This window comes from Crocodylus siamensis, chromosome 4 (assembly GCF_052110815.1).
Source record: "Crocodylus siamensis isolate JL-2025a chromosome 4, ASM5211081v1, whole genome shotgun sequence".
Classification (NCBI taxonomy): domain Eukaryota; kingdom Metazoa; phylum Chordata; order Crocodylia; family Crocodylidae; genus Crocodylus; species Crocodylus siamensis.
Window position 1 is genome coordinate 22,494,671 of NC_143398.1, and position 25,856 is coordinate 22,520,526.

The 25,856-nt window shown below is 42.7% G+C and overlaps 2 protein-coding genes across 9 annotated transcripts in view; one reads left to right on the forward strand and one right to left on the reverse strand.

Moving 5' to 3' along the window:
* LOC149865537 (uncharacterized) overlaps positions 1–10,028 on the reverse strand; it is a 40,498-nt gene extending 30,470 nt beyond the window's left edge. For 2 of the 7 annotated variants that reach the window (XM_090041948.1, XM_090041947.1), the window contains exon 1: positions 9,881–10,023. The gene's annotated coding sequence lies outside the window, so the exon portion shown is untranslated. Of the gene's footprint in view, positions 1–9,880 lie in introns of all 7 variants that reach the window. The other 5 variants (XM_090041942.1, XM_090041939.1, XR_016441723.1 and 2 more) reach the window with 4 other exon arrangements.
* Positions 10,029–10,085: 57 nt separating this feature from the next.
* GSAP (gamma-secretase activating protein) overlaps positions 10,086–25,856 on the forward strand; it is a 73,385-nt gene continuing 57,614 nt past the window's right edge. The window contains exons 1-6 of one of the 2 annotated variants that reach the window (XM_090041932.1): positions 10,086–10,244; positions 14,616–14,692; positions 21,565–21,621; positions 22,954–23,023; positions 23,383–23,439; positions 23,883–23,971. In XM_090041932.1, coding sequence (XP_089898058.1) covers positions 10,178–10,244; positions 14,616–14,692; positions 21,565–21,621; positions 22,954–23,023; positions 23,383–23,439; positions 23,883–23,971 — 417 coding nt within the window. In that variant the 5' untranslated portion in view covers positions 10,086–10,177. Of the gene's footprint in view, positions 10,245–14,615; positions 14,693–15,454; positions 15,586–21,564; positions 21,622–22,953; positions 23,024–23,382; positions 23,440–23,882; positions 23,972–25,856 lie in introns of those variants that run through there. The other variant, XM_090041933.1, reaches the window with a different exon arrangement.

Below are 25,856 nucleotides of genomic sequence, written 5' to 3' on the forward strand. Positions count from 1 at the left end.
CATATGGATGTTTCATAATTCAATTTAATCCCTATCCACTGGAGAGCAGGATTAGGCAGAATCTCTCATATCTATTTTACTGCAGGTTCTTACACTTTTCTGTGACATTTCTGGGAGACATGATGCTGGACTAGATGTAATTCAGGTTTAATATAGTATTACAGTTCTTTTACTCCTGTCATTGTAAGAGGCTTTTAAGGAAACTAATTAGTAATTGGATGGGAGATAAAGCTACGTTTTAGATTAGAAACTGACTATAAAACAGAAAACAAGACAATTTACAACATAGGCAATTTCCTGCCTGGTAATGATAAATATCCTGAGATCTGCAGTAAGACTGGTAGTGCATAATACATTTACAAGATATCTGGAAAAAAAAAAAGAACAATGAATTGGCAACATTTGCAGATTACAAGGAAAAAATAAGGTCAGCTATAACTAGAGAGGATAAAAAAAATTGAGACATCAATCTGACTAATAGATGGAGGTTAGGAAGCCATTTTTTATGGGCAGGTTATTTTACTGCAGGTGTCTTGCATCTTTCTCTGTAGCACCTAGTATATTCACAGTCAATATCAGGTTATATGGACAGTAAGTCTGATCCAATATGGCAATCCTTATATACCTATAGTAGTGCTTATTTACCTGAGGGTGTGCTACAATTATTGATTAATTACTCATTAATCAGTATTAAATACCATCTATTTTTATTTCAGTCTGCCTATGAGCAATGATTTTTTTTCTTTTTTTCTATAAGATTTCTTGGGTTACACTGCTAATAAATTGAGATGATTCCATTAGTTAGCACGCAAAAATATTATTATATCATTACAACAGTGTACTATTAAAATCGAATTATGACTTCTTAAAACATATTCAAACATATTTATTAATATTTCAGAAACTTTTATAATCTTTCTCCTGAAGATATAAAGCCCTTCTGTAAATTAAAAACTGTAGTTCATATTCCATTTTAACCCTTTACATCCAATATATCGCTGTGGAATGAAAAGCAAAATTTTGTTTTGTCTTTTCTTTGTCCATTTATAGCTCTGCATAAAAATACCTACATTTTTAGGGCATACAAGTGTGCAATGACTTGAGGCCCAATACTACTACGTTATACTCATGTCAGTAGTTTCATTTGCAGATTACCCCTGCCTGTATAAGGATTTGCAGGATCAAAGCCCCCATTAACCTGCAAATTTTTCCTGCGTGAGGCCTGAAGGACAAACCCTTGTTGAAACCTATAAACAGGTCTTTGTTTAAAGCAGTCAGACTGTATTTTGCAAGGATGTTTGGATTGCGTGATAAAACAAACACACCTACAGAATTATCTCTGTTTATTGATATGTCATTTGTTTGAATGTAGTGAATATGATAAACAAAAGGTATCTTAGCACCTGTTAGGGAAACATATTCAAAGCTTTGTAAGAAGGATTTGAATTTATTTAAAGTGTTACTGTTTATCAAAAGGACAGATGGTGAAACAGACAGATGAAGTATTATTACAAACTGATGGGTTGATTTAAAAAAATATATATATATTTCTGTGAGTATGTGATCTTACTCCAAAGCAGGTTCAGGACTCTAGGGCTAACGTGTCAAGCTCACCTGACTCCCCAGGCCAGCTCGAGATCATGGGGTTTCTCGCAGCCTAAGCCCAGATGTGGCAGCACTTGTGGGACAAGTGATGTTAACCAAGCCATTACTCAAACCCTGCCCTACTCAACCTACCCTTGAATTCCAAACCCTTCTGGGAATCCCATGGGCTAGATGACAGAGCTCTGCAGTCCAGATCTGGCCTGTGGACCATATGTTTGACACCCCTGCTCCAGCGCTGTCTGCAAGGCCCAAGGCAGTGTTATGTAGAGTCAGTAGAGTTTGATCTAAGGATGCTGACAGAAGTTTCATAGTTTCTAGTGTCGGAAGGGACCTGAGTAGATCATCTAGTCCGACCCCCTGCCATGGCAGGAAAGAGTACTGGGGTCAAACAACCCCAGCAAGGTGTACATCTAGCCTCCTCTTAAAAACCCCCAGGGTAGGAGCCAGCACCACTTCTCTTGGAAGTAGGTTCCAGATCCTAGCCACCCTGACAATGAAGTAGCACCTTCTGATATCTAGCCTAAATCTACCCTCTGCTTGTGACCATTATTCCTGATCACTCCTGGCAGTGCTCGGGGGAACAGGGACTTCTGGCCCCCTCTGACTAGTTTGTAACAGGCCACTAGATCCCCCCTCAGCTTTCTCTTCTGGAGGCTGAACAGGTTCAGGTCCCGTAGCCTCTTCTCACAGAGCCTGCCCTGCTGCCCCCTGATCATACAAGTGGCCCTCCTCTGGACCCTCTCCATGTTGTCCACATCCCTCTTGAAGTGTGGTGCCCAGAACTGGATGCAGTACTCCAGCTGCAGCCTGACCAGTGCTGCATAGAGGGGGAGGATCACCTCCTTGGATCTGCTTGAGATGCATCTGTGGATGCATGACAAGTTACGGTTGGCCTTCCTGACTGCATCCCCACACTCCTGGCCCATGTTCATCTTGGAGTCAATGACGACTCCAAGATCCTTTTCTGCCTCTGTACTGATGAGAAGGGAGTTCCCCAACCTGTAGGTATGGTGCTAGTTGTTCCTCCCCAGGTGCATCACTTTGCACTGTGGCATTTGTTGTGTGATCAGCTCTTGAAAGTGCTCTATAGCCATGCCCTGACAGAAGTGCATGGCTGCAGAGTGCTTTAAAAGTACGTGAGCACATGGCAAATTAACCCTCATTACATGAGGATTCAGATGAAGGCACTGTAGAGTGCCTTCATTAACTTCTGTAAGTCCCTACACATGAGCAGGGCTGGGCTGCCCTTGGTGCTGTCTGCAGGATGAGAGGGGGCAGGAAGGGGGAGGGAACTGCAGGCTAGGGTTTGCCCAGCTTGAGCTGCAGCAGGAGTGGGTGGATTGGAGCTCCTCCACCTTACAGCCCGCATGGGGACTTCAATCCACCTCCCTGGCTCCAGCTCAAGTTAGGCAAACCCCAGCCTGCAGCTCCCTCCCTTTCCCATCCTGCAAACAGCACTGGAACTGCAAGGGGCAGGGACTAAGGAAGGCAAGCAACTCCTTGGCTGGATTGGCTTTGAAGTGGAGCTTGATCACACCCCTCCCTAACCCAACAGCAAACATCTGCTGGGTGGTGGTGGTTGCAGGGAGGGAGAGGGGGTGTCAGTCAAATTTATGTAACTCATGGCGCTTTCTTTAAAGCGCCATGAGTTAGACCAGGGAGCTACACATTTGTCAGTGCCCTAAGGAGCTAGCATATATACTGGAAGCAATATAGCCGCATTAGCAGACTGTGTTAGCTTAGGTATGGTGCTACGCTAACTTGATTGTACGGCTCCCAGTTCCCATGCTAGCTCATTTAGAACTAGTTTACACATCTCATCTTGGCACTAAACTGGGCTGTAGTAGACATAAATTTGATCCCTGCCTGTTGTTTGCTATATTCCATGCTGAAGCCTTAAATTTCTGATAGCGACCCTAGAACTAAATTATTTTTAATTTTAAAACTTATTATAAAATAAAATGCAAAATTATAACAAAAATTACATTAATACATACAAAGTAAAGAGACAGAGTAAACTGAAATCAATGTGCTAATCAAATGCAGTGTTATAATCAACCCATCAGTTATTAACATTGAGCAACTCCACTGCCAAGTATCGACAGCATCCTCTCACATCAAAATGAAAAAAACCAAGCTAAATAAAAAGAGCACTAACACAAGAACAAGCCCCTTAGTTCTAAATTATACTGACTGGTCTCAAAGAGGCTGCCTGTGGATGAATAAGCAGTTCCTTAAACAGCAGTTGAGTCAGTGTGCATTCAAAGACCTTTGATCAATGCTAGCAGGGGTTATTCTGTGAAGAGAACAAAGGAGTCTAAGAGATTGGGCCATGGAGAGAGAACTGGAGGGAATAAAAGGGCCACTTGGATTCCAGTCACAGATCTCTTTAGGCCTCATTCTACTTCCCTCCCTCACATTGAGCAGTACCTCATTCCTTCAGTAGTCCTACTGATGTCAGCGAGCTTTGGCTCTCCCCTGTGTTACCAATTTCAGTGGAATGATTTGGAAAGTAAAGAACTACTCAACGTTAGTAAGAACAGCAAAAGATCCTTCATAAGTAAATAACAGAGTATTTCCTAGCATTCATGATGAACACATGAAAATCATAACCATGAGGCTCTGAAATCAGTACCAGAACACTGATGTCTTATGGGTTCAGTGTTCAGCTGGTATCTTTGGTTGATTTAAATGAAGCTATTTTGACTTACATTAAGTAAGGACCTGGCAAACTGCTTTCATTACATCTGCAAATGTAGTTCGATTTACTGGAAGAGTAAAAGATGATCTGTGATTAAAGAGATTTTGGTATTTCCATACCTTTGAAAAATATTACCTTGCTAAATCAGCCTTGAATTAAGTCTTAATTTTTCCCCATTTAAATATATATTTTAATTGCATCTCGTTTGTGTTTTCCAGAGGCATTCACTAGAATACATTGACAAGTATTTTCCAGGAAGGTAATATATATACATATTTTTTGGTTATTCAAGAACCTGGGTTGGCTGACAACATGCTTCAGTGAATCACCTATCCAGAAAAGGTCACAATAAATCCCCTGTTGACAGAGTAGCTGGAAGAGAGCTTGGCCTCAAGGGGCACATCCAGATGAGCACAGATGTGTGGTATGTGGCACTGCGGACCTGTGGGGTGGTGTACATAGCAGCATGCGCATGCCACCCAAAACCAGAGCTTGGCCAGCCGAAGCCATGCTCCAGCTGCCGGCCAGGCTTTCTGCTGCAGCAGTGCCGTGGCTGCATCTCCTGGAGGCCCCCAGGTTCCCGGGTAAGGTTGCTGGAGGCAGCACAGTTGCTGGCCCCAGCCTCCACTACCCCACCCAGGGTAACCTGCCATGTGCCAGAGCGCATGTGGCACTGGCATTCCCTGAGGACAAACAGTAGCAGCACAAGGTGTGCCATTGCTACTTGTCCCTGGGGAAAAACAAGTTCCCACTCATTTGGAGGTGCCCAAGAAGTGCTATTTTCAAAAAAACCTATGAGTTGTTTTCAGGCTTCTGAGAGTTTAATGAATGATTTGAGACACTTTCTGGTGGCTTCCACTATGATAGGAAGTCATAAATATAGTTTTCTTATTAAAAATACAGGGCAAATTTATGGATGTATATGTTCCAGATATTTCTTGTGAAATTAAAATCTCAGGTAATTTTGTGGGACAGCTCTATGAGTTGTTTTTAAGGAGACAACTAGAAGTCCCATTTGCTTAAGAACCTACAATCTGTGATGGGGAATTCCACTTGTAGTTGCCACATGACCACTAACACTATAATACTATTTTGATGATGTAATCACCAAACATGATTGAATGTAAGGTTTTTGCAGTAATCTCCAAATGTATACAAAGGCATTTGCTCCAGTCTTAGAGGAAATGGATGTCAGCATTCAACATTTAAAGGGGAAGTGAGAAAATAAAAACAGGGCAAAACAATGGCAGAGCAGGAAGCAAGGGCAGCAACCCATCCAGGCTATGTTAGTCATTATTTAGCAGATAGCTGCAGCAGTAGACTTTCTCCTAAAGACATCAATGGTTTGATGAGTAGGAATGGTCTAAATCTTGTTCCTGACAACACACACAACTCAGACTGGAATAGGACAGACTTCTGACTTACAATGCCTCAAAAAATCTAGATATTTATGCTATCGTAATGGAAAATTGGGCTGTACGTAGCTTCTCTCAGAAGTCCTGCTCCACCTGCTTGGAGGACCTGATAGAAGAGAGATGCCTTTATTATTTCCACTGACTGAAAGTCATAGAAAAGACTGTTTCCCATAAGCTGCAAGTGGTAGCTCTCAAATGGTATTCCTCAAATGATAGGGCCACAAGCAGTTTCTGAGGTTGCCTGTGCTGGTAGGTAAGCATTCAGTTTAATTTTAAATCCTCTTATTTCATAATATATTCTATACCTATAATGATTAGGAAAAAGCCTGCCACAAACATTAAGTCATTCATACAACTCTATTACTTTCTGCACTTATATTTACTGTTATATTCTTTATTGGATCAGAAAAAAATATTGTACTGAATAGACAGACAAATATCTATTAACCTTCTCTCCAATAAATCCTATGAACATACATATGTGTGCAAAAACATATACACTTACACAGAAATGTTAAAGGAACATGAAGGCTGCAAAGCCAAGCAAATGTTAGAAAATGCCAGATTTAAGCAAACTAAATTCAGACTTCTTGTCTTATGGTTCAGTCTTTAAACATGGTCAAATGCTCTTTCATTCAGCACTCAGGGTGGACGAAGTTCTGCTTTGAAACCAGTTATGGAGCAAAGGAGGATGTTCTCCAAACTAGGGATGAAGATCTATTTTTTTTAATGATCCATTTAACCTTCCCTAATTTTATCAGTTAAACGGTTAACCAATAACACAGCAGCTCAGACCTGGGGCATACTAGTCCCTCCTTGTTCCTCCCTCCCTCCTGCCTGTCCTGACACCTTCTGGTCCCTGCTGGGGCATGGCCCAGCTCCCCTTCCAGCCTGCCTTTCCTGCCCGACTCTACCCCTCCCCCACTAAACAATAACCAATAACCTAACTGATTATACCGGGCTTATCGGGTAAACAATTAATTGTTTAACCTTTCACAGTCCCACTCCAAACCTTAGTACTTTTAATTGAATGTTTTGTATGTTTTTTGCTATGTTTTCTAAAAAAACCTACTAAAAAAAATCATTGTCTAGAACCCTAGTGACCCCTGCTCTCCCCCACCAGGGTTATCAGCAGGGCTGGGACCTCTAGATTCACAGCACTTGAACTAATAAAATAGCTGGCAGAAGTAACAGTCTGTTACCTACAACAGTATATCCTCAGTTACTTTAACCTTGGGTATCCTAATAATCCAAAAAGCAACTTTATTTTACTAACTAATAACTGTTGCATTGCAAAACAGGCTATTTTCTTTTTAACCTTTAATACAGTACTGTTTCTCCATTTTAAGTTTGAAACAGTAACTTGTACTTGTTGGTATTATGTAACAAAGGTTCTCTCAAGTTTTACTGTTAATGTCTGTACTGTTCAGTTTGGTATGGTTTTACATTGTGCATCATGTGGCGGCATGTATAATTCCTCACAAGATGCTGTGGTTTCACTTATCTGAACAATTTCAGTCATCCCAATGGCTATTCAGTGAGTACTTTCCAGAAGAGTTTGGATTACTAAAGATACACTGTACTAGAGACAGACAACACGCTTTGTCAGTAGGTTTTATAGCTATTTGTTACGTAACACAGAGATACTGAGACTCAGAAATCCTGGTTTCAGTGCTAGGTTCTTCAAGTATTTTCTGTGGGTTATAAATCCTTTGCTCCTCCCAGTTCCTGCTAAATCCCTTCTGCTTCTATTTTCCTTGACTTCTATTTCCTCCACATCCTTGCTCTGATCGACACTTTTAGCTTCTGTTATTATAGAATCACAGAAAAACGAGAGGGTCATTTAATCCAACCCTCCGCTCAAGGCAGGGGCATTCCTTTCTAAACCATCCCAGTCAAATGTTTGCCTAATTTGCACTTCTAAAGATGGAGATTCTACAATGCAGTGGCATAATGACAGGTTGGCAAGTGGGGCACAAGCCCTGTGCATTGCCTACTGGAACCTGTTCCCCTCCTCTGCACCCTTCATCTTCCCTGCAGCAGCTCTGGCTATAGGCAGAACAACAGCGGCAGCAAGGGGTGGCGACCAGAGGTTTGCTGTTGGCATGGATGATGCCACCTTCCTTTTTTTGCCACCAACCGGTGTTTAAATGGCTGTTCAACACATGTTGGCAGCAAAAAAAAAAAAAAGAGAGAGTGACATCTCCCACAACAGCAAACTTTTAGCTAATGTTCCTACACTGTGCCCTATCGGTGCCCAGGGAACAGAGCCATTCAGTCAGGCATCTGACATAACCTAAGTAATCTGTCCTAGTGCTTAACCACTCTCATAGTAAGAAAGTTCTTCCTAATATTTAGGAAGATACTGTTGCAACTTAAGTCAATTACTTCTTGCCCTGTCACTTGCAGCCACAAAGAACAATTGATCATCATCATCTTTAAAACAACCCTTTTTGTACTTGATGATTGCTATCCATCACGCATCAATCTTCTCTTCCGACTACATTAAGTCCGGTACTTTCAGCTTCTCCTCACAGGTCATGCTTTCTAGAGATCTACTATTTCTTCTGTCTCTCCTATGGACTCTCTTCTACTTGTCCACATCTTTTATCCTCGTCCCTTTGCTCCCCCCTACTCCCACAAAGATTCTTCTCCTAGTCCCCTTTCACCTTGGCTCTGGGTCCTGCCCATGATGTTTCCATCCTCTTTCCTTCTATTACCACATGCCTCGTTCCTTAACCTCTCCTCAAGTCTCTACATTCAGGTTGAGTTACTACTTCTAACTCCTCCTTGCAGCCTGTGTTTCTGCAGGGGGAACGTTGCAGAGACAGTCCCTCTGGCCTAACTTCTACTTGCTGACAATACAGCAGCCCTAAGTAGGGCAGAAGTGCAGGGAAAAGTCTGCCCAGCTCCAGCTGGAGTATGCTTAGTTGCTTTCGGGGGATGGTACATGTGGAAGCTGTTTGGCACGTAGGATCTGCGTGGGGTTGATGCATCTGCACAGAGTATGCAACCTTTGGAGAATAGAAGTGTCAGTTACTTCCCCTTGAAGCAAGGCTTCTGCTACAGGCCCTGTCCTGATCCTGAAATCTTTATATAGAAAAAAATGCCAAAGGAGAGTTTTGCCTGAGAAAAGGCTGCACTCTGACCGAATCTCTCTCTGCCACCCTCATTTCAGCGTTTTAACATTTCTTCTCCAGCAGCCTCTATGTAATTGTGCTCGTCACTTCCTCTTATCGTTTTGGTTCTGATACACAGCTGTATTGTTTGAGTTCTTGCTGTGTAAAACCTGAAATCTCTTTCCCATATAAGATTTTGATCTTATCAGAATCTAGCAGTAACTTATGAATGTATTTTATATATGAGAGAATACTATACTCGCCATTCCCGATTTCTTTTTTTATGCTCTCTCATTATAACTACTACAGCTGATTCTGAAGCTTTCAGCCGCTTTTTGCTGTGCTGGACCTATCAACTGGGCAGTCATTTTAAACTTCCATTTTAAGTTTTTAAAAAATATTTATAAATGACTAATCTTCCTGGAAGTGTCAGACTGATGTAGCTGTGATAGCCCAGGGATTGCATAAGAGGCATGGACTTTCAGAGGTGATATCTTTTTTTGGACTGACTGTATTGTTCAGATAAACTCAGACAAGCTTTTGAATGCAAAGCCAAAGAAAACCCTGAAGAAGAATGCTCTGCACTGTAAAGCTTATCTAACTTTATCCCTTGTGGTCCAATGAAAGATATCACCCCTCAGAAAATCATGTTCCTCAAATACTCTTACTGGAAGTTATTCCTAAATAGTTTTAAAAGAATTCCCTCTGTTCTCCCTTTTTACATACATTTTTGTAGGTGCTGAATGTTAGAGCTTTGCCAACCAAGTCCATTCTGTAGGACACAGGGAGTCTCCTCCATGTACCCCTCCTGCACAGAAGTGATAAGCCCTCCGCATGGCACGGGGGCATTTACTGTCTCTACCCCCTTTGTGGGTCTGCGGCATCTTATCTCCAAACATTCAAAACTGGCTTAAAAATGCAAGACTAAAATACTAACAAACAAACAAGCGAAACCTTGTTCATTTGAGGCTCTTCTCATTACTTTCTCATTTCTGAGCATTGCAGTTACTCTCTGGTCACGTTTTCAAGCTTTCACCCACCTTTGGGGCTTTACGAAATGCTGAATATTACGAAGCTTACGAGAAGCCCAGGAGAGGTAGCAACCCGGGAGCCGGCTGGGACCCAGGAGGAAGATAGAATTAGGGCCGACTCCTCCCGCTGCGCTCGACTAGGGGCGCCATCATGCCCTAGAGTGCCGGCGGCAAGCCCCGCCTCCCGGCGGCGCAGATGTTCCCAGCCGGCTCCTTGCAGAATGACACCGGCGGCGCCCAATAGGCTGCAAGCGTGGGCCGCGCCCAACTGGCGGGCAGCAGCGGCGCAGGGTGCCGGCGGGCGCGATGCTGCTGCAGCTGGGCGCCGCGTTTGATCTGCGGCGGGACGTGGGCCCGTGGCTCGCGGCGCAAGGTAACGCGGGAATCGCCGCGGGCGGGAAGGAGGGAGGGAGTGGCTGCGCTTCCTGCTCGTGACTGACCCCGTCCCCTGGGCGTTGCGGCCCCTGCTGCATGTGACACATCAAAACAGCGCCGTGTTGCAGCCCCGCCTCGCTTGCAAATCAGTTGTTAGCGAAGGGCTAAGTTTTCCCCATTCGTGCAGCACAGACTTTAAGAGCAATGCCAAAAGCCACGAGAGCTGGTAGCAGGGTTACTCCAAGTAGAAACGGTGCCGACCCCTGCTGCAGCTGGTTTGTATCCAGCGTTAATTGGGATGTGTAGCAGGGCCCTTTCTTTTCATTTATATTTTGTCAAACTGCCCAGGTGAGACGTGCGGCAGGTGGAGGGCGGGTATGTGGGGAACCCCCTGCGATTCTGGGGGAATTCCGTATTTATTCAGTACGGTAAATCCGCTGTGTTATTGCCGTATTTCTTTGAAGAAGGAAGCGAGGCGTCTGGTAACGAAGTGGGAACAGTTTCATTCATTGGCAGGACGAGGCGCAAGGTGCGGGGCAGTTAGGGGGCTGATCTGCGAGCCGCGAGTCTCCTCCTGTTCTGGGTTCAAAAGCCAACAGTCGCATTAAGCCGTTTCGTCAAAGATGGGCGTCTTTAATGGCAGCTCCCTTGAAATGGGGGTCAGGTTCATCCTGGATGACACTTTGCACCACTGGTCTGTTCTCCATGACAATTGACACACAGCAGAGACGAGTGTGACGAAGACGGTTTGCAGGGAGGCAGTTCTACGTGATGGCTGAAAATATTTGGATTTTACCTCATACGAATAGGTTTTCTTACCATGTATCAGGTGTTGCTGCCTTTCACAGAACCTGTCCACCACTCCAAACAAATTGGACAGGACACCTACCCTCTCCTTTTAATAACAAAGAAACAAAAAAATCTCCCATTCTCATAGTAAGCGGATACCAATTACAGTTATATGAGCTGGTAGATGCCCCAACAGTTTGTGGTTTCTAGCTTGTCAGTTGGCATAGGGGTTAAAAATAGGACCCCAGTGTATTTTTTGGCACTTCTTTTTACTGCTTTCATTTGTAAAGACCATTTCATTTCTGTTTTTGTAAAGACTGTGGATGAGATCAGCTTAGAAAAGTAAAAGCAAATACTGTAAAAATCATTGTCTCGATATCTACTTAGGAACCAAGAACTTAGTACTTGCATAACTGGAAAACTTTTGGCAGGGTGTTCAATTCTCTTCTATAATCAGCTTGCCACCTATGTATTGCTGCTGTATCAAATAGTAATTTTGATTCATTCAGTCTCAAACATTTATATGAAACTGTAGGTAAGTATAAAGTTTCTGCCCTTTAAAGACCATTCGTTATCTTTCAATCTACTCCCAGATTTGCAGTTAAAAACACAGTTAGTTCTAGGTAATGGTATGGAGCTGTTTTAAAGATATTTGAGGTAGTAGTGACCATCATGTTCTAGAAAGGTGAAGTCATGGCAGGGCCTTCAGAAAAGCAGGAATCTTTTCAATAAGCCTGTCTGATATTAGTAGGGCTGCTGCATACCATTTAAAATTTTACTATGCACTGACTTTCTGGTGTATTGCCATGAAAATAAAAAATGATACGTATTGTAAATAGGGACACGTTTGAAAACTGGTTCTATGTACTGAAGGCCTGGTCTTACAAACATAGCATAGGAAGCTCCTTCCTATCCTATCAGGTCCAGTTCCCTGCATTTGTAAGCTATTTTTTAAACATATAGGCATGCCTGAATTACACAGCAGTCAAATTGAGTTTGTACATACACATTTTCAGTATTGGAGCCCAAATGAACAGACAAAAAATATTTTATATGATACTGAACTTGAAGATCCCACATAGCATGTTTGTGAGCAGGACATATAACTGGATTTCCAAGAACATGGTGATCTATAACCGCCCCCCTCCCCCCCGAACAAATTCACAAACAAAAAAACTAACCCAAAACAAACCCTGCCCCCAACCCAAAAAACTGATCAGCCATTGATTGACAAAATTAGCTTTTAAAAATAAATACTCCAGTTGTGACTTTCTTTTCTTTTTTTGTGCTTTAAAAATATCAGGGAGAGCTTGTTGCTGTGAATTGAAACTGAGCTGTATTTGAAAAAAGCTTTCATGTTAATCTGGCTCTTTTGAGTCTATTGTTGGTGATGGTCAAGTGTCCTACTGAAGCGGGAGATTGTAAACCAGTGACAGAAGTGTTTGAAAGCTTGTCTAACGTGCAGAAATTGAACTTTTTTTCCCCTTTGAGGTAGTTTGAATTTTTGTAGTAATGCTTACAATTGCTAACTATAATACTAAAAGCTAATTAATTCTCTCTCTGAAGGATTTGAAAGCCCTTTGCAGACTATCTTGGAGTTTCCATTGATGCACATACTGGGCGTGCAGGCACATTCGCATTCTGACCCGACAAGAAAAGCAACTCTTTGCATTCAGCTGCATTTATTATTCAGTACAGTCCCTGTCCATATTAATGCACTTGTTAAATTCAGCTGCCTTTTTTTTGGGATTTTTTTTTTTTTTATTGTGGCATATGAAAGGCTATTGTTTCCAGTGTTACCACCATGGATGCCCTTGGATTTCCTTTTAGGTTTAAAGGATCTCCAATGATTGCTACTCCTATTTCATTTTTCTCTATTTTACAAATGTTCAGTAACTACCTTGCTTCGACACACCCTCATACAAGTTCTGCACAGAGTAAAAAATGGCTGCTCACAAAGAAAAAATGGCAGTCCTTGTGAAGTAATTTGCCCTGCGAGAGTTTTACCTGGAAAAGAAATAACTAGTTTGGAGGCGACTGTACTTATCCCGAAGGCTCAGAGAAGTGACTAAATTCTATGAAGCTTCTATTAGAGGCAGTGTAGTACGTGCTGTCCTCCAAAAGAGAACAGCAAATTTTCTTGGTTATTATTGGTTAATAATCTCTGTTGTAATGCTGTTGTGACCTGAAAACTGGGTAATGAGGGTGGGGGAGGGCAGAGAAGAGTAATGCCAGGAACCTTTTTCTCTCTCCACCTCTAACAAAAAAGCAGTTCTGAATTTTTTTGATCCAAAAAATGAAATAAAACAGTGGAGGTTTTCTTTCCATTATTAGCCAGCCTAAGCGGCTTAAAATATTAAACTGCTTGCACCCCAGGGAGGAAAGAAACTTCCTACCAATCTTATGTGATAACCAGGGTAAATAGTCAAACAGAACAAAACACCTGACAAGACTTTTGAAGAATTTTCCCAGTCCCACTTGCTGAACCACATTCCTATTGCAAATGAACATGCAGATGTCAAACTTCCCAGTTACAGACTGTTTCTTAATCACAGTCACATTTGTGATCATGCAACAATCCTTTGGCAACCAAAGTATTTAGAAAGCATGAAGAAGTAGTGTCAGAAAAGCACTTAATGTGGTATAAGACTTGTCTTATTAAAAGAAATTAATTGTGCTCTTATGTTGCTTCCATTTTATATCTAGTGCTTCCCTGCTGACTGGTCCTTCTCAACCCTCTGAATACCTCTCTTGTCTGATCCCTCTTCCACCCCCGTTGTCTTATCTGTGTTTCCATGACACCTAGGATCTTTAGATGTGCTTCCTCAACACTGCTTAGTTCCTTAATACCCAGCGCATGCTGCCTAGCTCCCTGGCTCCCTCATGGCTTTGATCCCTGAAAACAGTTTCTGTTTCTGATCTTGCTTGTATATGGGAACGGCCTCCAGAGGAAACAGCTAAGCTGGCACCACTTCATTTCCACATCCAGGCAGCTGGAAATAAGTTGTCAGTTTTCATAGAGCTTGTTTGTTCTCTGCAAACCCCCCGGAAAGTGCTCCAAGGGCTGCAGTGCAGAGACTTTACTTTATAAAGTCCTGCATGGCATATAATATATAAAAGCTGATCATGTTTGTCTGCTACAAACAGTATAAGATGAATCCATGCCTCTCATTAAATATTCTTCATCTTTACTAAGAATAAATATTAAGGTAGAATACTAAATACAATTAGGGGAGATGGTCCTGAGATTACACTGTAGGTAGATAGTTAAAATGTTAGTGCATTACATTGACAGAACAGACTGCTCACAGACATGATTTATATAATGTGGTTGAGCAATGAAGATTACAAATCAAGCTCCTTCTCTTTATGCTTTGAAACTCTATACACATCTCATATTAAGCTATTTGGGAATTAAATGGAAGTCTACTGTTCTTTGTTCAAGAACAGAAGTTTTTTTTTTCATGTACAAATGTGCCTTTGCAGATTTAAAATTAATGCTCGTTTGTCTTAAAGTATCATAAGTTTTACAGTGAATTAGCCCAACTCAGAATCTTATGCCTTACACCTATCATTTTAGATACCTTTGAGGAGACTTCATCAACACTGTATGTACTAAATGTTGAAAGAAATGGAAAAATTATATACACCTGGAAGGTAAGTCTACGGCAACTCTCTGCAGCTATACTAGAAAGTAACAGTGTGGTAAACCCTTCTTTTCATCTAATACTCCCACCTTAAATTTAATGTAAGTGACATTTTAAAACCTGAAATTTGATTAGTTAATTTCTTTCATTTCTTTTACAATAAGAGAGCAGTTGTCCTTCGTTCATTTGCAGAATTGGCTTTTTTATAGGTTGAGGGGGTGTTTGGATTGAGGTGAAGTACTGGATTCATTAAATAAGTCCATGGGACTTTCGCCATTGACTTCTGTGGGACCAGAATTTAACCCTTAATGAACATGTATCACTTTAACATACAAGCTTTTCATAAGCAGCACATTCTTCAACCCTGGGAGTAGAGTTGCTTCAGAAAAGAAAAATCTGTTGGATTCATGTGCAGCTATTTCCAATAAACTTGATTCATTTATGCTTAAAGAAGGGTAAAAGAGCTCTTTTTTCTGCCTTACTTGGTGGTGTTTTAAACACTTATCAGTAGTGCTTAATTATAGTTGTCATGGGCTTTAAAAAATCCTTAACTTATTAGTATCCTGCACTGTTTAGGGCCATGTAATTTTAACTTAAAAATAAGCCTTCAGTGCCCTGTTTTGCCCCCAAATGCATTAGGGAAGGAGAGACTCCCTGAGATGAATCTAGTGGAGTTCCAAGGAATTTTCTCATTGGTTTGGGGATGTTTCTCCTCTGCAGAAGTAACTGAGTTTCATTTCTTTAAAAGCACACATAAAACCCAGACTGTGGAAGATCTACCTGCCTGATGCACAGACTAGAGGATCATGTCTCAAATTGTAGTGCACTGTCAGAGATGCCTCTTTGTATTCCAAGGCAGCAGAGCTGAAACTCTTCAGAGCATCACATAGGGCTTGAGTAAGGGTAAGGCTGCAGCAGACTTAATCCCTTGTTCTTATGGATGCAGATTTCCCTTTGTATAAGAAGGTACAGAAAGTGTTGGCCTCTGTACAGCACCTTGCAGTACTCCTATGGGCACACTAGATCTATGGAGGCAACATGTTATTTATGAAGGGGTGATTCCTTCTTTCTAATGTCTTTGAATCAGCCTGAATTATTTCCCTGTGCTGCTGTCTCGACAAGATAAGAACTTTTTTTCCCCATGATTGCTTACTCTCCTGCAAAAGTGACCTACAGAGACTTCCTTCATTGTAGAGGACACGGATATGTTTTGTTTGCTTTTGCTCTAAGGCAGGGGTGCTCAGCCTCCAAACCACGGGCCAGATGTGGCTATGGAGTCATTGCACAGGGCATATGGAGCTCCCCATGGGTCTGGAAATTTGGTAGTGGGGGTGTGGTGGCCATTAATATGACTACTCTCCCCTGTGCCAAATCCCCAAGCCCCATTCCCTGCATGACTGATTGGAGCCAAGCTATACCTACTTCCCCCGCAGGGCTGGGCCATGCTCCCCGCTCCCCCCTCCCCCCCCTTTCTGAATCGGGACAGCTTCACCCCCTTCCCTCCCCATGGAGTTGGGTTTAGGGCCTGGTCATGCTCCCTTCCTGTCCTCAAGGAGTTGGGTTGGGTCCTGGCTACTCCCCCCTCCCCTGCAGGGCCAGGCCACACCCCCTTCCGTCTTTGCAGGGCCAGTTTGGGGACTGGCCTTGCCCCCTTCCCTTGCCACAGGGCCAAGTCAAGCTCCTTTCCCCTGCAGGGCTGCATTGGGGCCAGCCTGCACCTTGTGCTGCCAGGTAGTGCCTGCCTTGCCTGCCCAAATGCTGGATTGGGAGCACTGGCTTGATCCAGCCCACAGTTGGGATGGGTACTGGCAATCTGGCCCATGGGGCAAAAGGGTTGGGCACCACTGCTCTAAGATTTTAAGTCTATGAGGGGCCGAGTTGTGAGTACTCCATAGAATATTTTTACAAGAGGGCAAATTCACTTGCTAATTCCTTTATGCTTTAACTCAGGGGTTCCCAAACTCGGACAGATTGCGTACCACCAATTTAAAATGATACAGCCTTAAGTACCACCAGCAAAATGTTTGTACACATGGGCAACAGACTGTGTATTAGTGGGCTTTGAGCATCCCACCACTCATCCTGGGGCCCCATTCACCCCAGCCCCTTCCCCTGCCTCTGCCCCACGCCCTCCCTCACCATGGGGCCCTCAGTCTTTGCCCCCTCTCCTCCTCCCCCCCCAACACACTTACCTGCTGGGTGCTGTTCCACACACAATGCTGTGTTCCTGGCGATGTGCAGCAGGCTGCTGCTGGGCTTTGGGGGGTTGTGGCCCATCCCTCTGGCCTTCTGCATACCATTCGCAGGTTGTGTGTGTACCAATGGTGATATGCATACCACAGTTTGGGATCTGCTACTCTAAATGGTTTTCAAGTTTTTTAGACTTGAGGCACCCCTCTATAACTCTTGTGAATTGAGTGGCACACCATTTATTTATTATAGTGCTTATCTCTTGGCAGCGGGGCTGGGTAGTGGGGGCAAAGTTGTGGCCAGGCAGAGCCTGAGCCTGTCCGTATCTGTTTCTCCTCACACTTCCTGCTGCACCTCTTGAAGGATCTCACTGTACCCCAGGGTGCTGTGGCACCCAGTTTGAGAATAACTGGTGTAACCTTTTGTTGAAACTTTACTTTGTGTAAAGCCTGATGGCTTTAAGTTGCATTTTTGACTTCCCCTCAGTTTGCAACAAATTTTAAGATAAATCTCTTCTGAATAATGGTTATACTTTCACAGTGCTACTCCAGCGTAAATATGCAGAAGTGGCACTGAAAAGCTGCATTTAGTGAAGATAGATAAATTACCTCCGGTATTCTGTAGCTTTCTCTTTTATCTACCTGTATTTACTGTGAGGAAATAGTTAACGCTAATATCTACTATAATAAAGTTAACTATAGGTCTTACAGAGTTGTCTAAAACAATTTAACTTTTTTAGTATCACCACAGTGAATTGTCTGTAATCAACAAGACCATTTTTTGGAAACCTGCGTGCACAAGTGAGCCTTTGCTGCCTTTGTAGCAGTGAAGTCCCATGCTCTTGGCAGAAGAATTCATGTTTGTACTGACAGTATCAGTGAGGTCGGTGCACAGATAAGGATAGAGCTATTCTGGCATTTGTCCCAATAGACAAAAATGGAAAACAACCTCTCTATCAAATGGAAAAGAACCAAGCATATTATATGTGGAATCAGAGCTAGGAGGAAGGTAAACTTCTTATTTTCATGTTGCAAGGTATTAGAGAATTGTGTTGACTATTTAAAAAAAAAAGTCTCTATAATGGCTGTCAGTCACAGGATAAGTACTTATACCCTGCAAGGCAGTATAGGAATTCTGCAAGTGAATGTGAAAACAAATATGTGAGCACACAGATTTGCGGGCAGATTAATCATTGCAGAGGTAATTTCAGTATTAATCAAATATGCTTTCAGTAGCAAAGCGCAGATGATGTTAGATTGCAAGAACACATTTCTACTATCAGAATCATCTGGGTTTCAATTTGGAAAATGTCCTTATTTAGAAATGTTTAATTTTAAATTGGCAGGACTTAAATTCATGAGCAATTGAGTGCTCACTTACCATGATGATAAGTGTAAAAACCTGAAAGAGAGGAAGCTCAAGGTCTTCAGTTTTAACTGCATAAAACAAGATATAGCATTTCTGTAATTAACCACAAGACCTCTTTCTTAAGCCCTGTTTAAAAGTAATGGTCGTGATATTGAGCAGTGAGAGATTATGGTTTGAAGACTACAAGGTTATATAGTTTCCATTAAGATTACTATTTGTGGTACACAGACTTCTGCAGCATGACTAATTTCCAGTTCAAAATTGAAATGTTATAAATTCCAATAATGAAAATAGATTTTTGTAAATAGAAAGCATGGTAAAAACTATTCTTTTCTATTCTAAAAAATAAAAGTTAATTTCTGTTTATTCAAAATTCCCATAAATAGTTGTGATTTTACATTATTTAATTATTTATCAGCAGGTGGTATTTCTTGCTTTTAGAGGCAGTAGACTGTTAGTAATGATGATCATGCTTAAGGGCTTTTTTTTTAAATAGCCTGTGAAATCTATTTAGTCTTCATATAGGTAATTTTCTAGGGTAGAGTTTCAATCTGTTCTCCAACTAACAGATCACTGGGTGGTACAGCAGCTTCTTTACAGGGTCCGTATACTATCCAGTTTGTACAAGTGTGGATCCCCAAGTGTGGGTGTTTCAACCCAAAATAGCCTATCTAGGACCAGTGTGGAATCCCCCTTTTATCATGTGCAATAGTTTCTCTTCCTTGTCATTCAACTGCTCTAATATATGGCCCAAATACAATGGAGGGGATAAATTCAGATTTAAGTTTGAATGGACTTCACTTTCATTCACCAGCAGTGCAGATGCTGGTGGTTCAATCATTGTCCTATATTGTTCTTTTTAAAATGTATCCCCTCTCAGTCTCTTTCCTATCATTAGAATTGGAGCAAGGGTGTAAATGATGTGGCCCACAGACTGGATATGGCCCATGGAACTTTATCAGTGTCTTCTCACCTTTGGGGCAGACACTGGGACTGGAAATCGGCAGAGGGGCAAGCAGCAATAGCTTTACGGTAGTTGCTCAAATATAAGACAACCTGATTATAAGATATCCCCTTAGTAATTATATATGGAAAATATATAAATATGATACAATTTTCCAGGTATAGAATGCAATTATTGGAGGTTTATTTTGAGTTTTTCCCCTTCCTACTGCTACAGCAGGTAAAATAAATCTGTGCGGTCAGGTAGCCCCTTTGCCCCTCCCCCCCAACTTCTCCCTCTTGCAGCCCCTTTACGCACTCCTTACTGTTAGACTGAGCACATGGAAGTGAGGGCCAATTTTGAAAAAACTGACTTTGAAATAAGTATCTATCTGCAAGCTTTAGCACAGATAATCTATAAACACTTTTAATGTATTTATATATAATACCATATATGTGATATTAGTTCAAAGCCAGAAGATTCATGATTTACCATATAGTTCATTGGGCTGGGCCCCAGTAAAGTTGAAAGCATTTAAAGCCTTGGTGACTCTATAGCACAGCATTGCTCAGAACTTGGCATATGTGTATGCTCCAGATACTGCTTCCCCCCCACCCCCTGCCAAGGATCCATGTGCTATTTAGCCCACACTCATGACAAGTTCTTGTCATGAGTCCTGGGATCCTCCAAAATGTATATGCAGATGAGGCATAGGGGAGTCTGGTCTAGCTTTACTTCCTGAAGTGTGGGGTCACTCTAATCATATGTGACAAGCTAACAGAGGGGCTTTGGGCAAACTGTTTGGGGACCTGTTTGATGATATCCAGACCTCTAAGGTTGGTGGAAAAACAGGAATGGCTGTAAATGGGAAAGAAAGGTGCAGCTCAGATGCGAGAGTCAAGAGGACATTTAAATATATGCAGTGTAGTAGCTCACCATGACTTGAACAAGTGTTGGTGCTGAGCAGGACTGCATACAGTGGGTAGTACCGCATCTTATTCATATGGTTTGCACTAATTTATCCTTCTGGTATGTTTCCATCAGCACCTCAGCCTCTTCTGAGCTAAGATCAAGTGTAGTCACTGTGCTAGTCTGACAGTGTGTAGTGGAGGTTGCACCCCTGTCCAAATGCAGACAGGACTCCCTACGAGAGCCTCACAGTCAGTTTCCCACTAACTAGCTTCCAATGGGAGGATCTCAGCTACATGCCTACTTTATGGAAATGGGGGACTCCTCCCTAGCTTGCTCCTACAACCATTGGCTGAGGGCAAGTGAGACATGGGGGCGGGGAGAGGGGATGTCTGTACCCCAAGGGGCCTGTATGTAGGATACTTCGTAATCCATCGGCAGGCATCTGAAGCCCCAGGCTGAAAAGTCTGGGGTGGAGGATACTTGCTGGTTGCAGCCCCCACATATGGTGTTTAAACAATTGAGTTTTGCTCAATCAAAAGGATTTGGAACTTATCTGTATAATTTGACCTGGAACACAAAAATTTTTCCAACTTCCCCCCAACCCAAACAAATCAACCCCAACAAACTCAGCTTTTTGTCTAAGATAAAGCATTTTTGGTACCAAGCGGAGTGTGGAAGGGCTGGCTCTGGCCCTCCTAGTGCTGGTGTGATATTGCAGCACCTGCAGGCCCAGTGCCAATTCCATATGGGGGGACCACCTGTCTGTTGTATAGTTATGATCAGTGTTTACTACATTTAGTTGGTTTCCATTACTGAAGGCATGCTGCTTTTAGCACCAATTCAAAGATGGACAGTGTAATTTAATGAGGTTTCCTTGTATGTGAATGTAAGAAGAGTGGCTTTTCCTAACAGGCTGATTGGGGAGGTTAGGGTGGAATCTTGTCTTCTATTTGAGTACATACAGTAATTGCTGTGGCTCCTGGGAGCTGGCAGTAGCTTTTTGTCTTGTTGCCAAATTTCCAATCTGTTGGTCAGAGCTGAAGCATGGGGCTGTGTCATCTGGCCCACAGGGCTGCTCTGTGGGGCTGGAAATTTGGTGGTGGGATAAGCAGTGGTTGTTATGGCACTAGAAGATCTAGCAATTAATGCTGCTCCTGTTTGTTCCACCAGCAGATTTCCAGCCCTGTGGGCCAGATGTCATGGCTCTGTACTCCCAGATCTGGCCTGTGGACAAGCCCCATATTACTTATCTAGTCTCTGGGCAGACCTTCTGTTACACATCTGCTCTGAATTGGAGTAGGTGTGACAAAATAAAGGACAGAAAAAGGGTAAAGATGAAATAAATGGAAAGGACTGGTGATGTTTGTGTTAGGAGGGTGGGGTGGGGAAGGGAGAAAAGAAATGAAAACATTCAGCAAATGGTGAGAACCTTGAGAAAACCTTAGATTTTTTTTCATTTTAATTTACAGGGTCATCTGAGAAACACTTGCATTGGATTGTATGATTCTCAAACAAGGCAAAATGAGGTAAGGACCAGCTTTCTAAACTACAAAGTGATTTACTTGTATCTCTAGGACCATCTCCTTTTCAATATAAATTACATGTGTGACATTCCAGTGTCAAAGTGTAAATCATTCAAAGATCATGTAATGTAGCAATGTGTCATAATGTTTGACACTATTTGATATTGTCAACATTTGAACACTGCTGAGTCCACTCCAGTGTTTAAAACAAGCTAAAAACCTTTAACTGTGTATGTTTGCTAAAAGATAAATTATTTAATTCTTCTCTTGTCCTGCATGTACTCAGATTTGGTGATGCTACAGGAATATGAAGACACAGCTCAGTTCTGCAGTTAAATCTATGTGGACAGTTCCTAATGCCTGTCCAGAGCTGTACTGAAATCATTGGGGTTTCATTAAAGCAACAAACCATCCAGAATTATCTAGAACAGTCCCAAATTTCAGGGTTATGTCTTGGTGTCTCTGAAAAGGTCTTGAAAAATGGGGTTTCATGTTCCAGATTTGAAAAGCTGATTCTGGATTGGCTGAGCCCTTTTTTCATCACATCCCCTCCAAACATCCTGAAGCACCAGGCAGCATCCTGGTACATCTGTGAGGATATAGCCTGATGCTACCTGATGACATACAAGTGCAGCTTTAATGCTTCAACTGGAAGGAGTGTGGTCATGTTAGCAGGCATGGGGTGGGCCAGGGCTGCGGCTTTGTGCTCATCTGCTATTGGGCCTTGATGAGAGTGGCAGTGGCAAGGAACCACAGAGCCTGTGGGCTCTGGGTGTGGTGAGCTGTTGCAGGTGGGGGAGAAGGGGTGCTGACCAGCCTACAACAGTTCCCCAAAACTGCCCACCCCAGCAATATACCCATATTCATATTTAATTAGTTCTGCCATTTTATCACCTGGTTTAATTAGTTCTGTTGGGAGGTAGGCTTCCCCCCCCACCCCAAACAGGAAGCCGTGTTAACCACATTTGTGTTCTGCACTAAGTAGTCTGTGCTAACTGAAACTGGAAATAGTAGAGACTATTTTATATTCCAAAGGACTGTAGAGGATATGTGACTGTCCCCAGATTTTGCTCTCTGGAAGTTGAGGGTTCATAGCTATGTAAGGGTCTTTCTGAACCAAACTAGTGACAAGTTTGGAGGCTTGAGGAAATAAGCAGTGCACATATGGTGGTGGAGATTGAAACTGAGGCCTAAAGTATGATTTTTGTGGCTTTAGGAGAATTTGTTTGACAACAATTAATATGTAGGTTTCTCCTTTTCAGTAAGGAATAGTTCACATTATGTGGTTGGCGTGGAATGGAAATAAACTTTAACTCAAAATATATTTCTTAATAGCACCTGTATACCTTCGAGAGAGATCTACACATAATCAGCTGTTCAGTCAACAATGAAAGGACATTACTGGGTAAAAGCTTTTTAAAATTTGCCAGTCTATATACATTTAATTGTAGAAATAATGAGAGCAATATTGACCCATAAGTAGCTAGCTTATAGTGATCTGTCTTCATGCATTTTAAATACTTCTGCCACTAAAACCTGTAAGTGAGAGCATGTAATCACTGTTACTGCTTTTTTAATAAAAGAAATGGATTCTTCTTAAGTTTTGTCTTGCCTACTATACCTATGGTACCTGCCATTTCTTGCTTTTAAAGTTGGAACAATTTATGACTTTTCTTCCGTAACATTTCTAATGTCATCTAGTATCTGGAAATGTTTAGTGATACGAAATACTGAATACACCTTTTTTGTGGTTTTGTTGATTAGCTGTCAGTTTTCTTCAGATGACAAAAGAAGATAAAGTAAATCAACTACTCCAGCCAGGTACTGCGAGGTGTTTATTTTTAATCATGATAATTCTAAAGTACCAATGTTCAATGGATGTAGTAATTAAACTGGCATCACTGGATGGATGTTACAGCACTGCTTGAAATTCAAGTTGCAGCAGGGGAGCTTTAGGTTGGATAGTAGAAAAAACTTTCTCAGTTGGAGGGTGGTGAAGCACTGGAACGGGTTACCTAGTGAGGGGGTGAACTTTCCATCCTTGGAGGTTTTTTAAGACTTAGCTTGACAAAGCCCTGTTTGGAATGATCTAGTTGGGGATGGTTATGCTTTGAGCATGGCATTGGAACTAGATGACCTTCTGAGGTCCTTTCCAACCCCAATTTTCTATGATTCCATTTTTGCTTTTATCCTCTCTTTTCTGTTTATAACAAAGACTTCGTAAAAATAGGTTGATGTTATCTGAACTTGTGTTCTTCTTGCAGTATCAAAGTGTTTGACTTTGCTTATTGAAATTCATCCTGTTAATTATGTGAAAGTCCTGAAGGCTGTGGATAGCTGTATCAGAGTGCAGGTAATGCTTCAACCTACTTGCATTTCATTTTTCCTTTCTTTCACTTGGAAGTGAAAAATCAGGGGAGTGTAAAGGTACTTCTTTACAACCAAATAGTTTTCCATGGCATTGCTGAGTACAGTGCAGATAGTGTATCATGCTATTGACTCTAAAGATACTTATTTTATGTTTTATCTCCTATTTTTCTAAGCATGTATCTAATGTATGTGTCTACAAATGCCTGTGGGCAGCAATGCTAAATTTCAGGTACCTCATCCCCAGAGTAATGATGTGGCTAGACTTCCCGCACAAACCATAGGGCAAGAAAGGCAATTCAAAAAGTGATTACAAAACAAAATAAAAAACCTGCATGCAGAGTGGGGAGCTGTCAACAACTATTCAATAGAAAACACTAAACATAGGAATGTGTTTCAATTCCTGCCTCTCCGTAGCAGGCACCTGAGCCAGAGCTTCAAAGAAGGCACCTCCATCTGCTCAAGATTCAGAGCCTGAGGGGTGGGCACAGACCAGTAGGCCTGTGCGAAGCAGCAAGTATTTGCTTTGGATTCAGATTTGGCTGGTTTGGAGGACGGCGATTCGATTTGGAGATTCAAATCACTGTCCTGATTTGTTTCGGCCAAATCGGATCTGAAATATTTGGCACTGCTTTGGAGATTTGGCCATAGATTAAACAGGCAGCTGACATGGCTGCCTCCAGCTGGTAAATCTGTTGGGGTTGGGGAAGGGAAGGGGCCTGGGGGAGGGAGGGATTGGGGCTGGGACAAACTACCCAGTGGGACAAGAGGCCATGTTACTCAGGGAGGGGAGCAGGGGGGTTTGGCATGCGGGCATGGCAGTGCTGAGATCAGGGACTCTGTGCTACCACCACTTGCCAGCTGGCATGGAAGGGCAGGTGCTGTTGCTGCTTGCCAGCGGGTACTGTTGCTGCTTGCCAGCTAGTGTGAGGGTGTGGGTGCAGGGGCGCTGGGAGCAGGGGCTCTGCCCTGCTGCTGCTTGCCCCCTTCTGCCCAGAGTGAGCTGAGCCTGCATGTCCTCTCCACCCCTCCCACCCCCTCGGCTGGGCAGGCAGCAGTTCCGAGCGCTGCTATGCCCAGATCCCATGCCCCCCTCCCCAAGTTCTGCGCCCCCTGCCATGGCTGGGCAGCTTGTCCCAGCCCAAATCCCTCCCTCCGTCACACCCCCTCCCTTCCCCAACCCCAACAGATTTACCAGCTGGAGGCAGCTGTGTCAGCTGCCTGTTTAGTCTATGGCTGAATCACCGAATCATTTTCCAAATTGATTTGGATGCTTCAAATAGAGCTTTTAATTGGTCTCCTGATTTGATTCAGATTCCAAGATTCGGTCCCTGAATCAGAACGCATCTCTTCTGATTTGAATTGGCGACCGAAGCTTTGTACAGCCCTACAGACCAATATTCTTGGGGCATGTCTACTCTGGTCATGCACCCCTCTCAAAGGTGCTATGGAAAAATAAGCTCTGGCTACCCACCCACATCTGTTCGACATGCTCCAGATCTGGAGGTGAGCTGTTGAGGATGCTCTTGGGTAACTCTCATTGTCATTCTTAAAATTGGTGTCTCTTCATTGTCAGCAGGGATTGACATGGCACTGGCCTGCCAGCCAGATGTATGTGACATCCCTGGCCTAAAAGGTGACTGTTCTACCTGGATTGCTAGGGCACTTTATATGTGGACACCTGATCTGTGATAACTGTGAACCAATTCCCAATCAGTGACATTTGGGAGCATTTCAGTTTTACATGGGTCTATGCCCTTAGGCAGCTCCTGCAGTCCTGAGTTAAGTACCTAACTGCTGCATGGGTTTGGGAGTGCAGTAGGGTGTTTAGAGGTTCCTCTTTCTTCTGGCCTTCTTAATGAGTGGCTTAG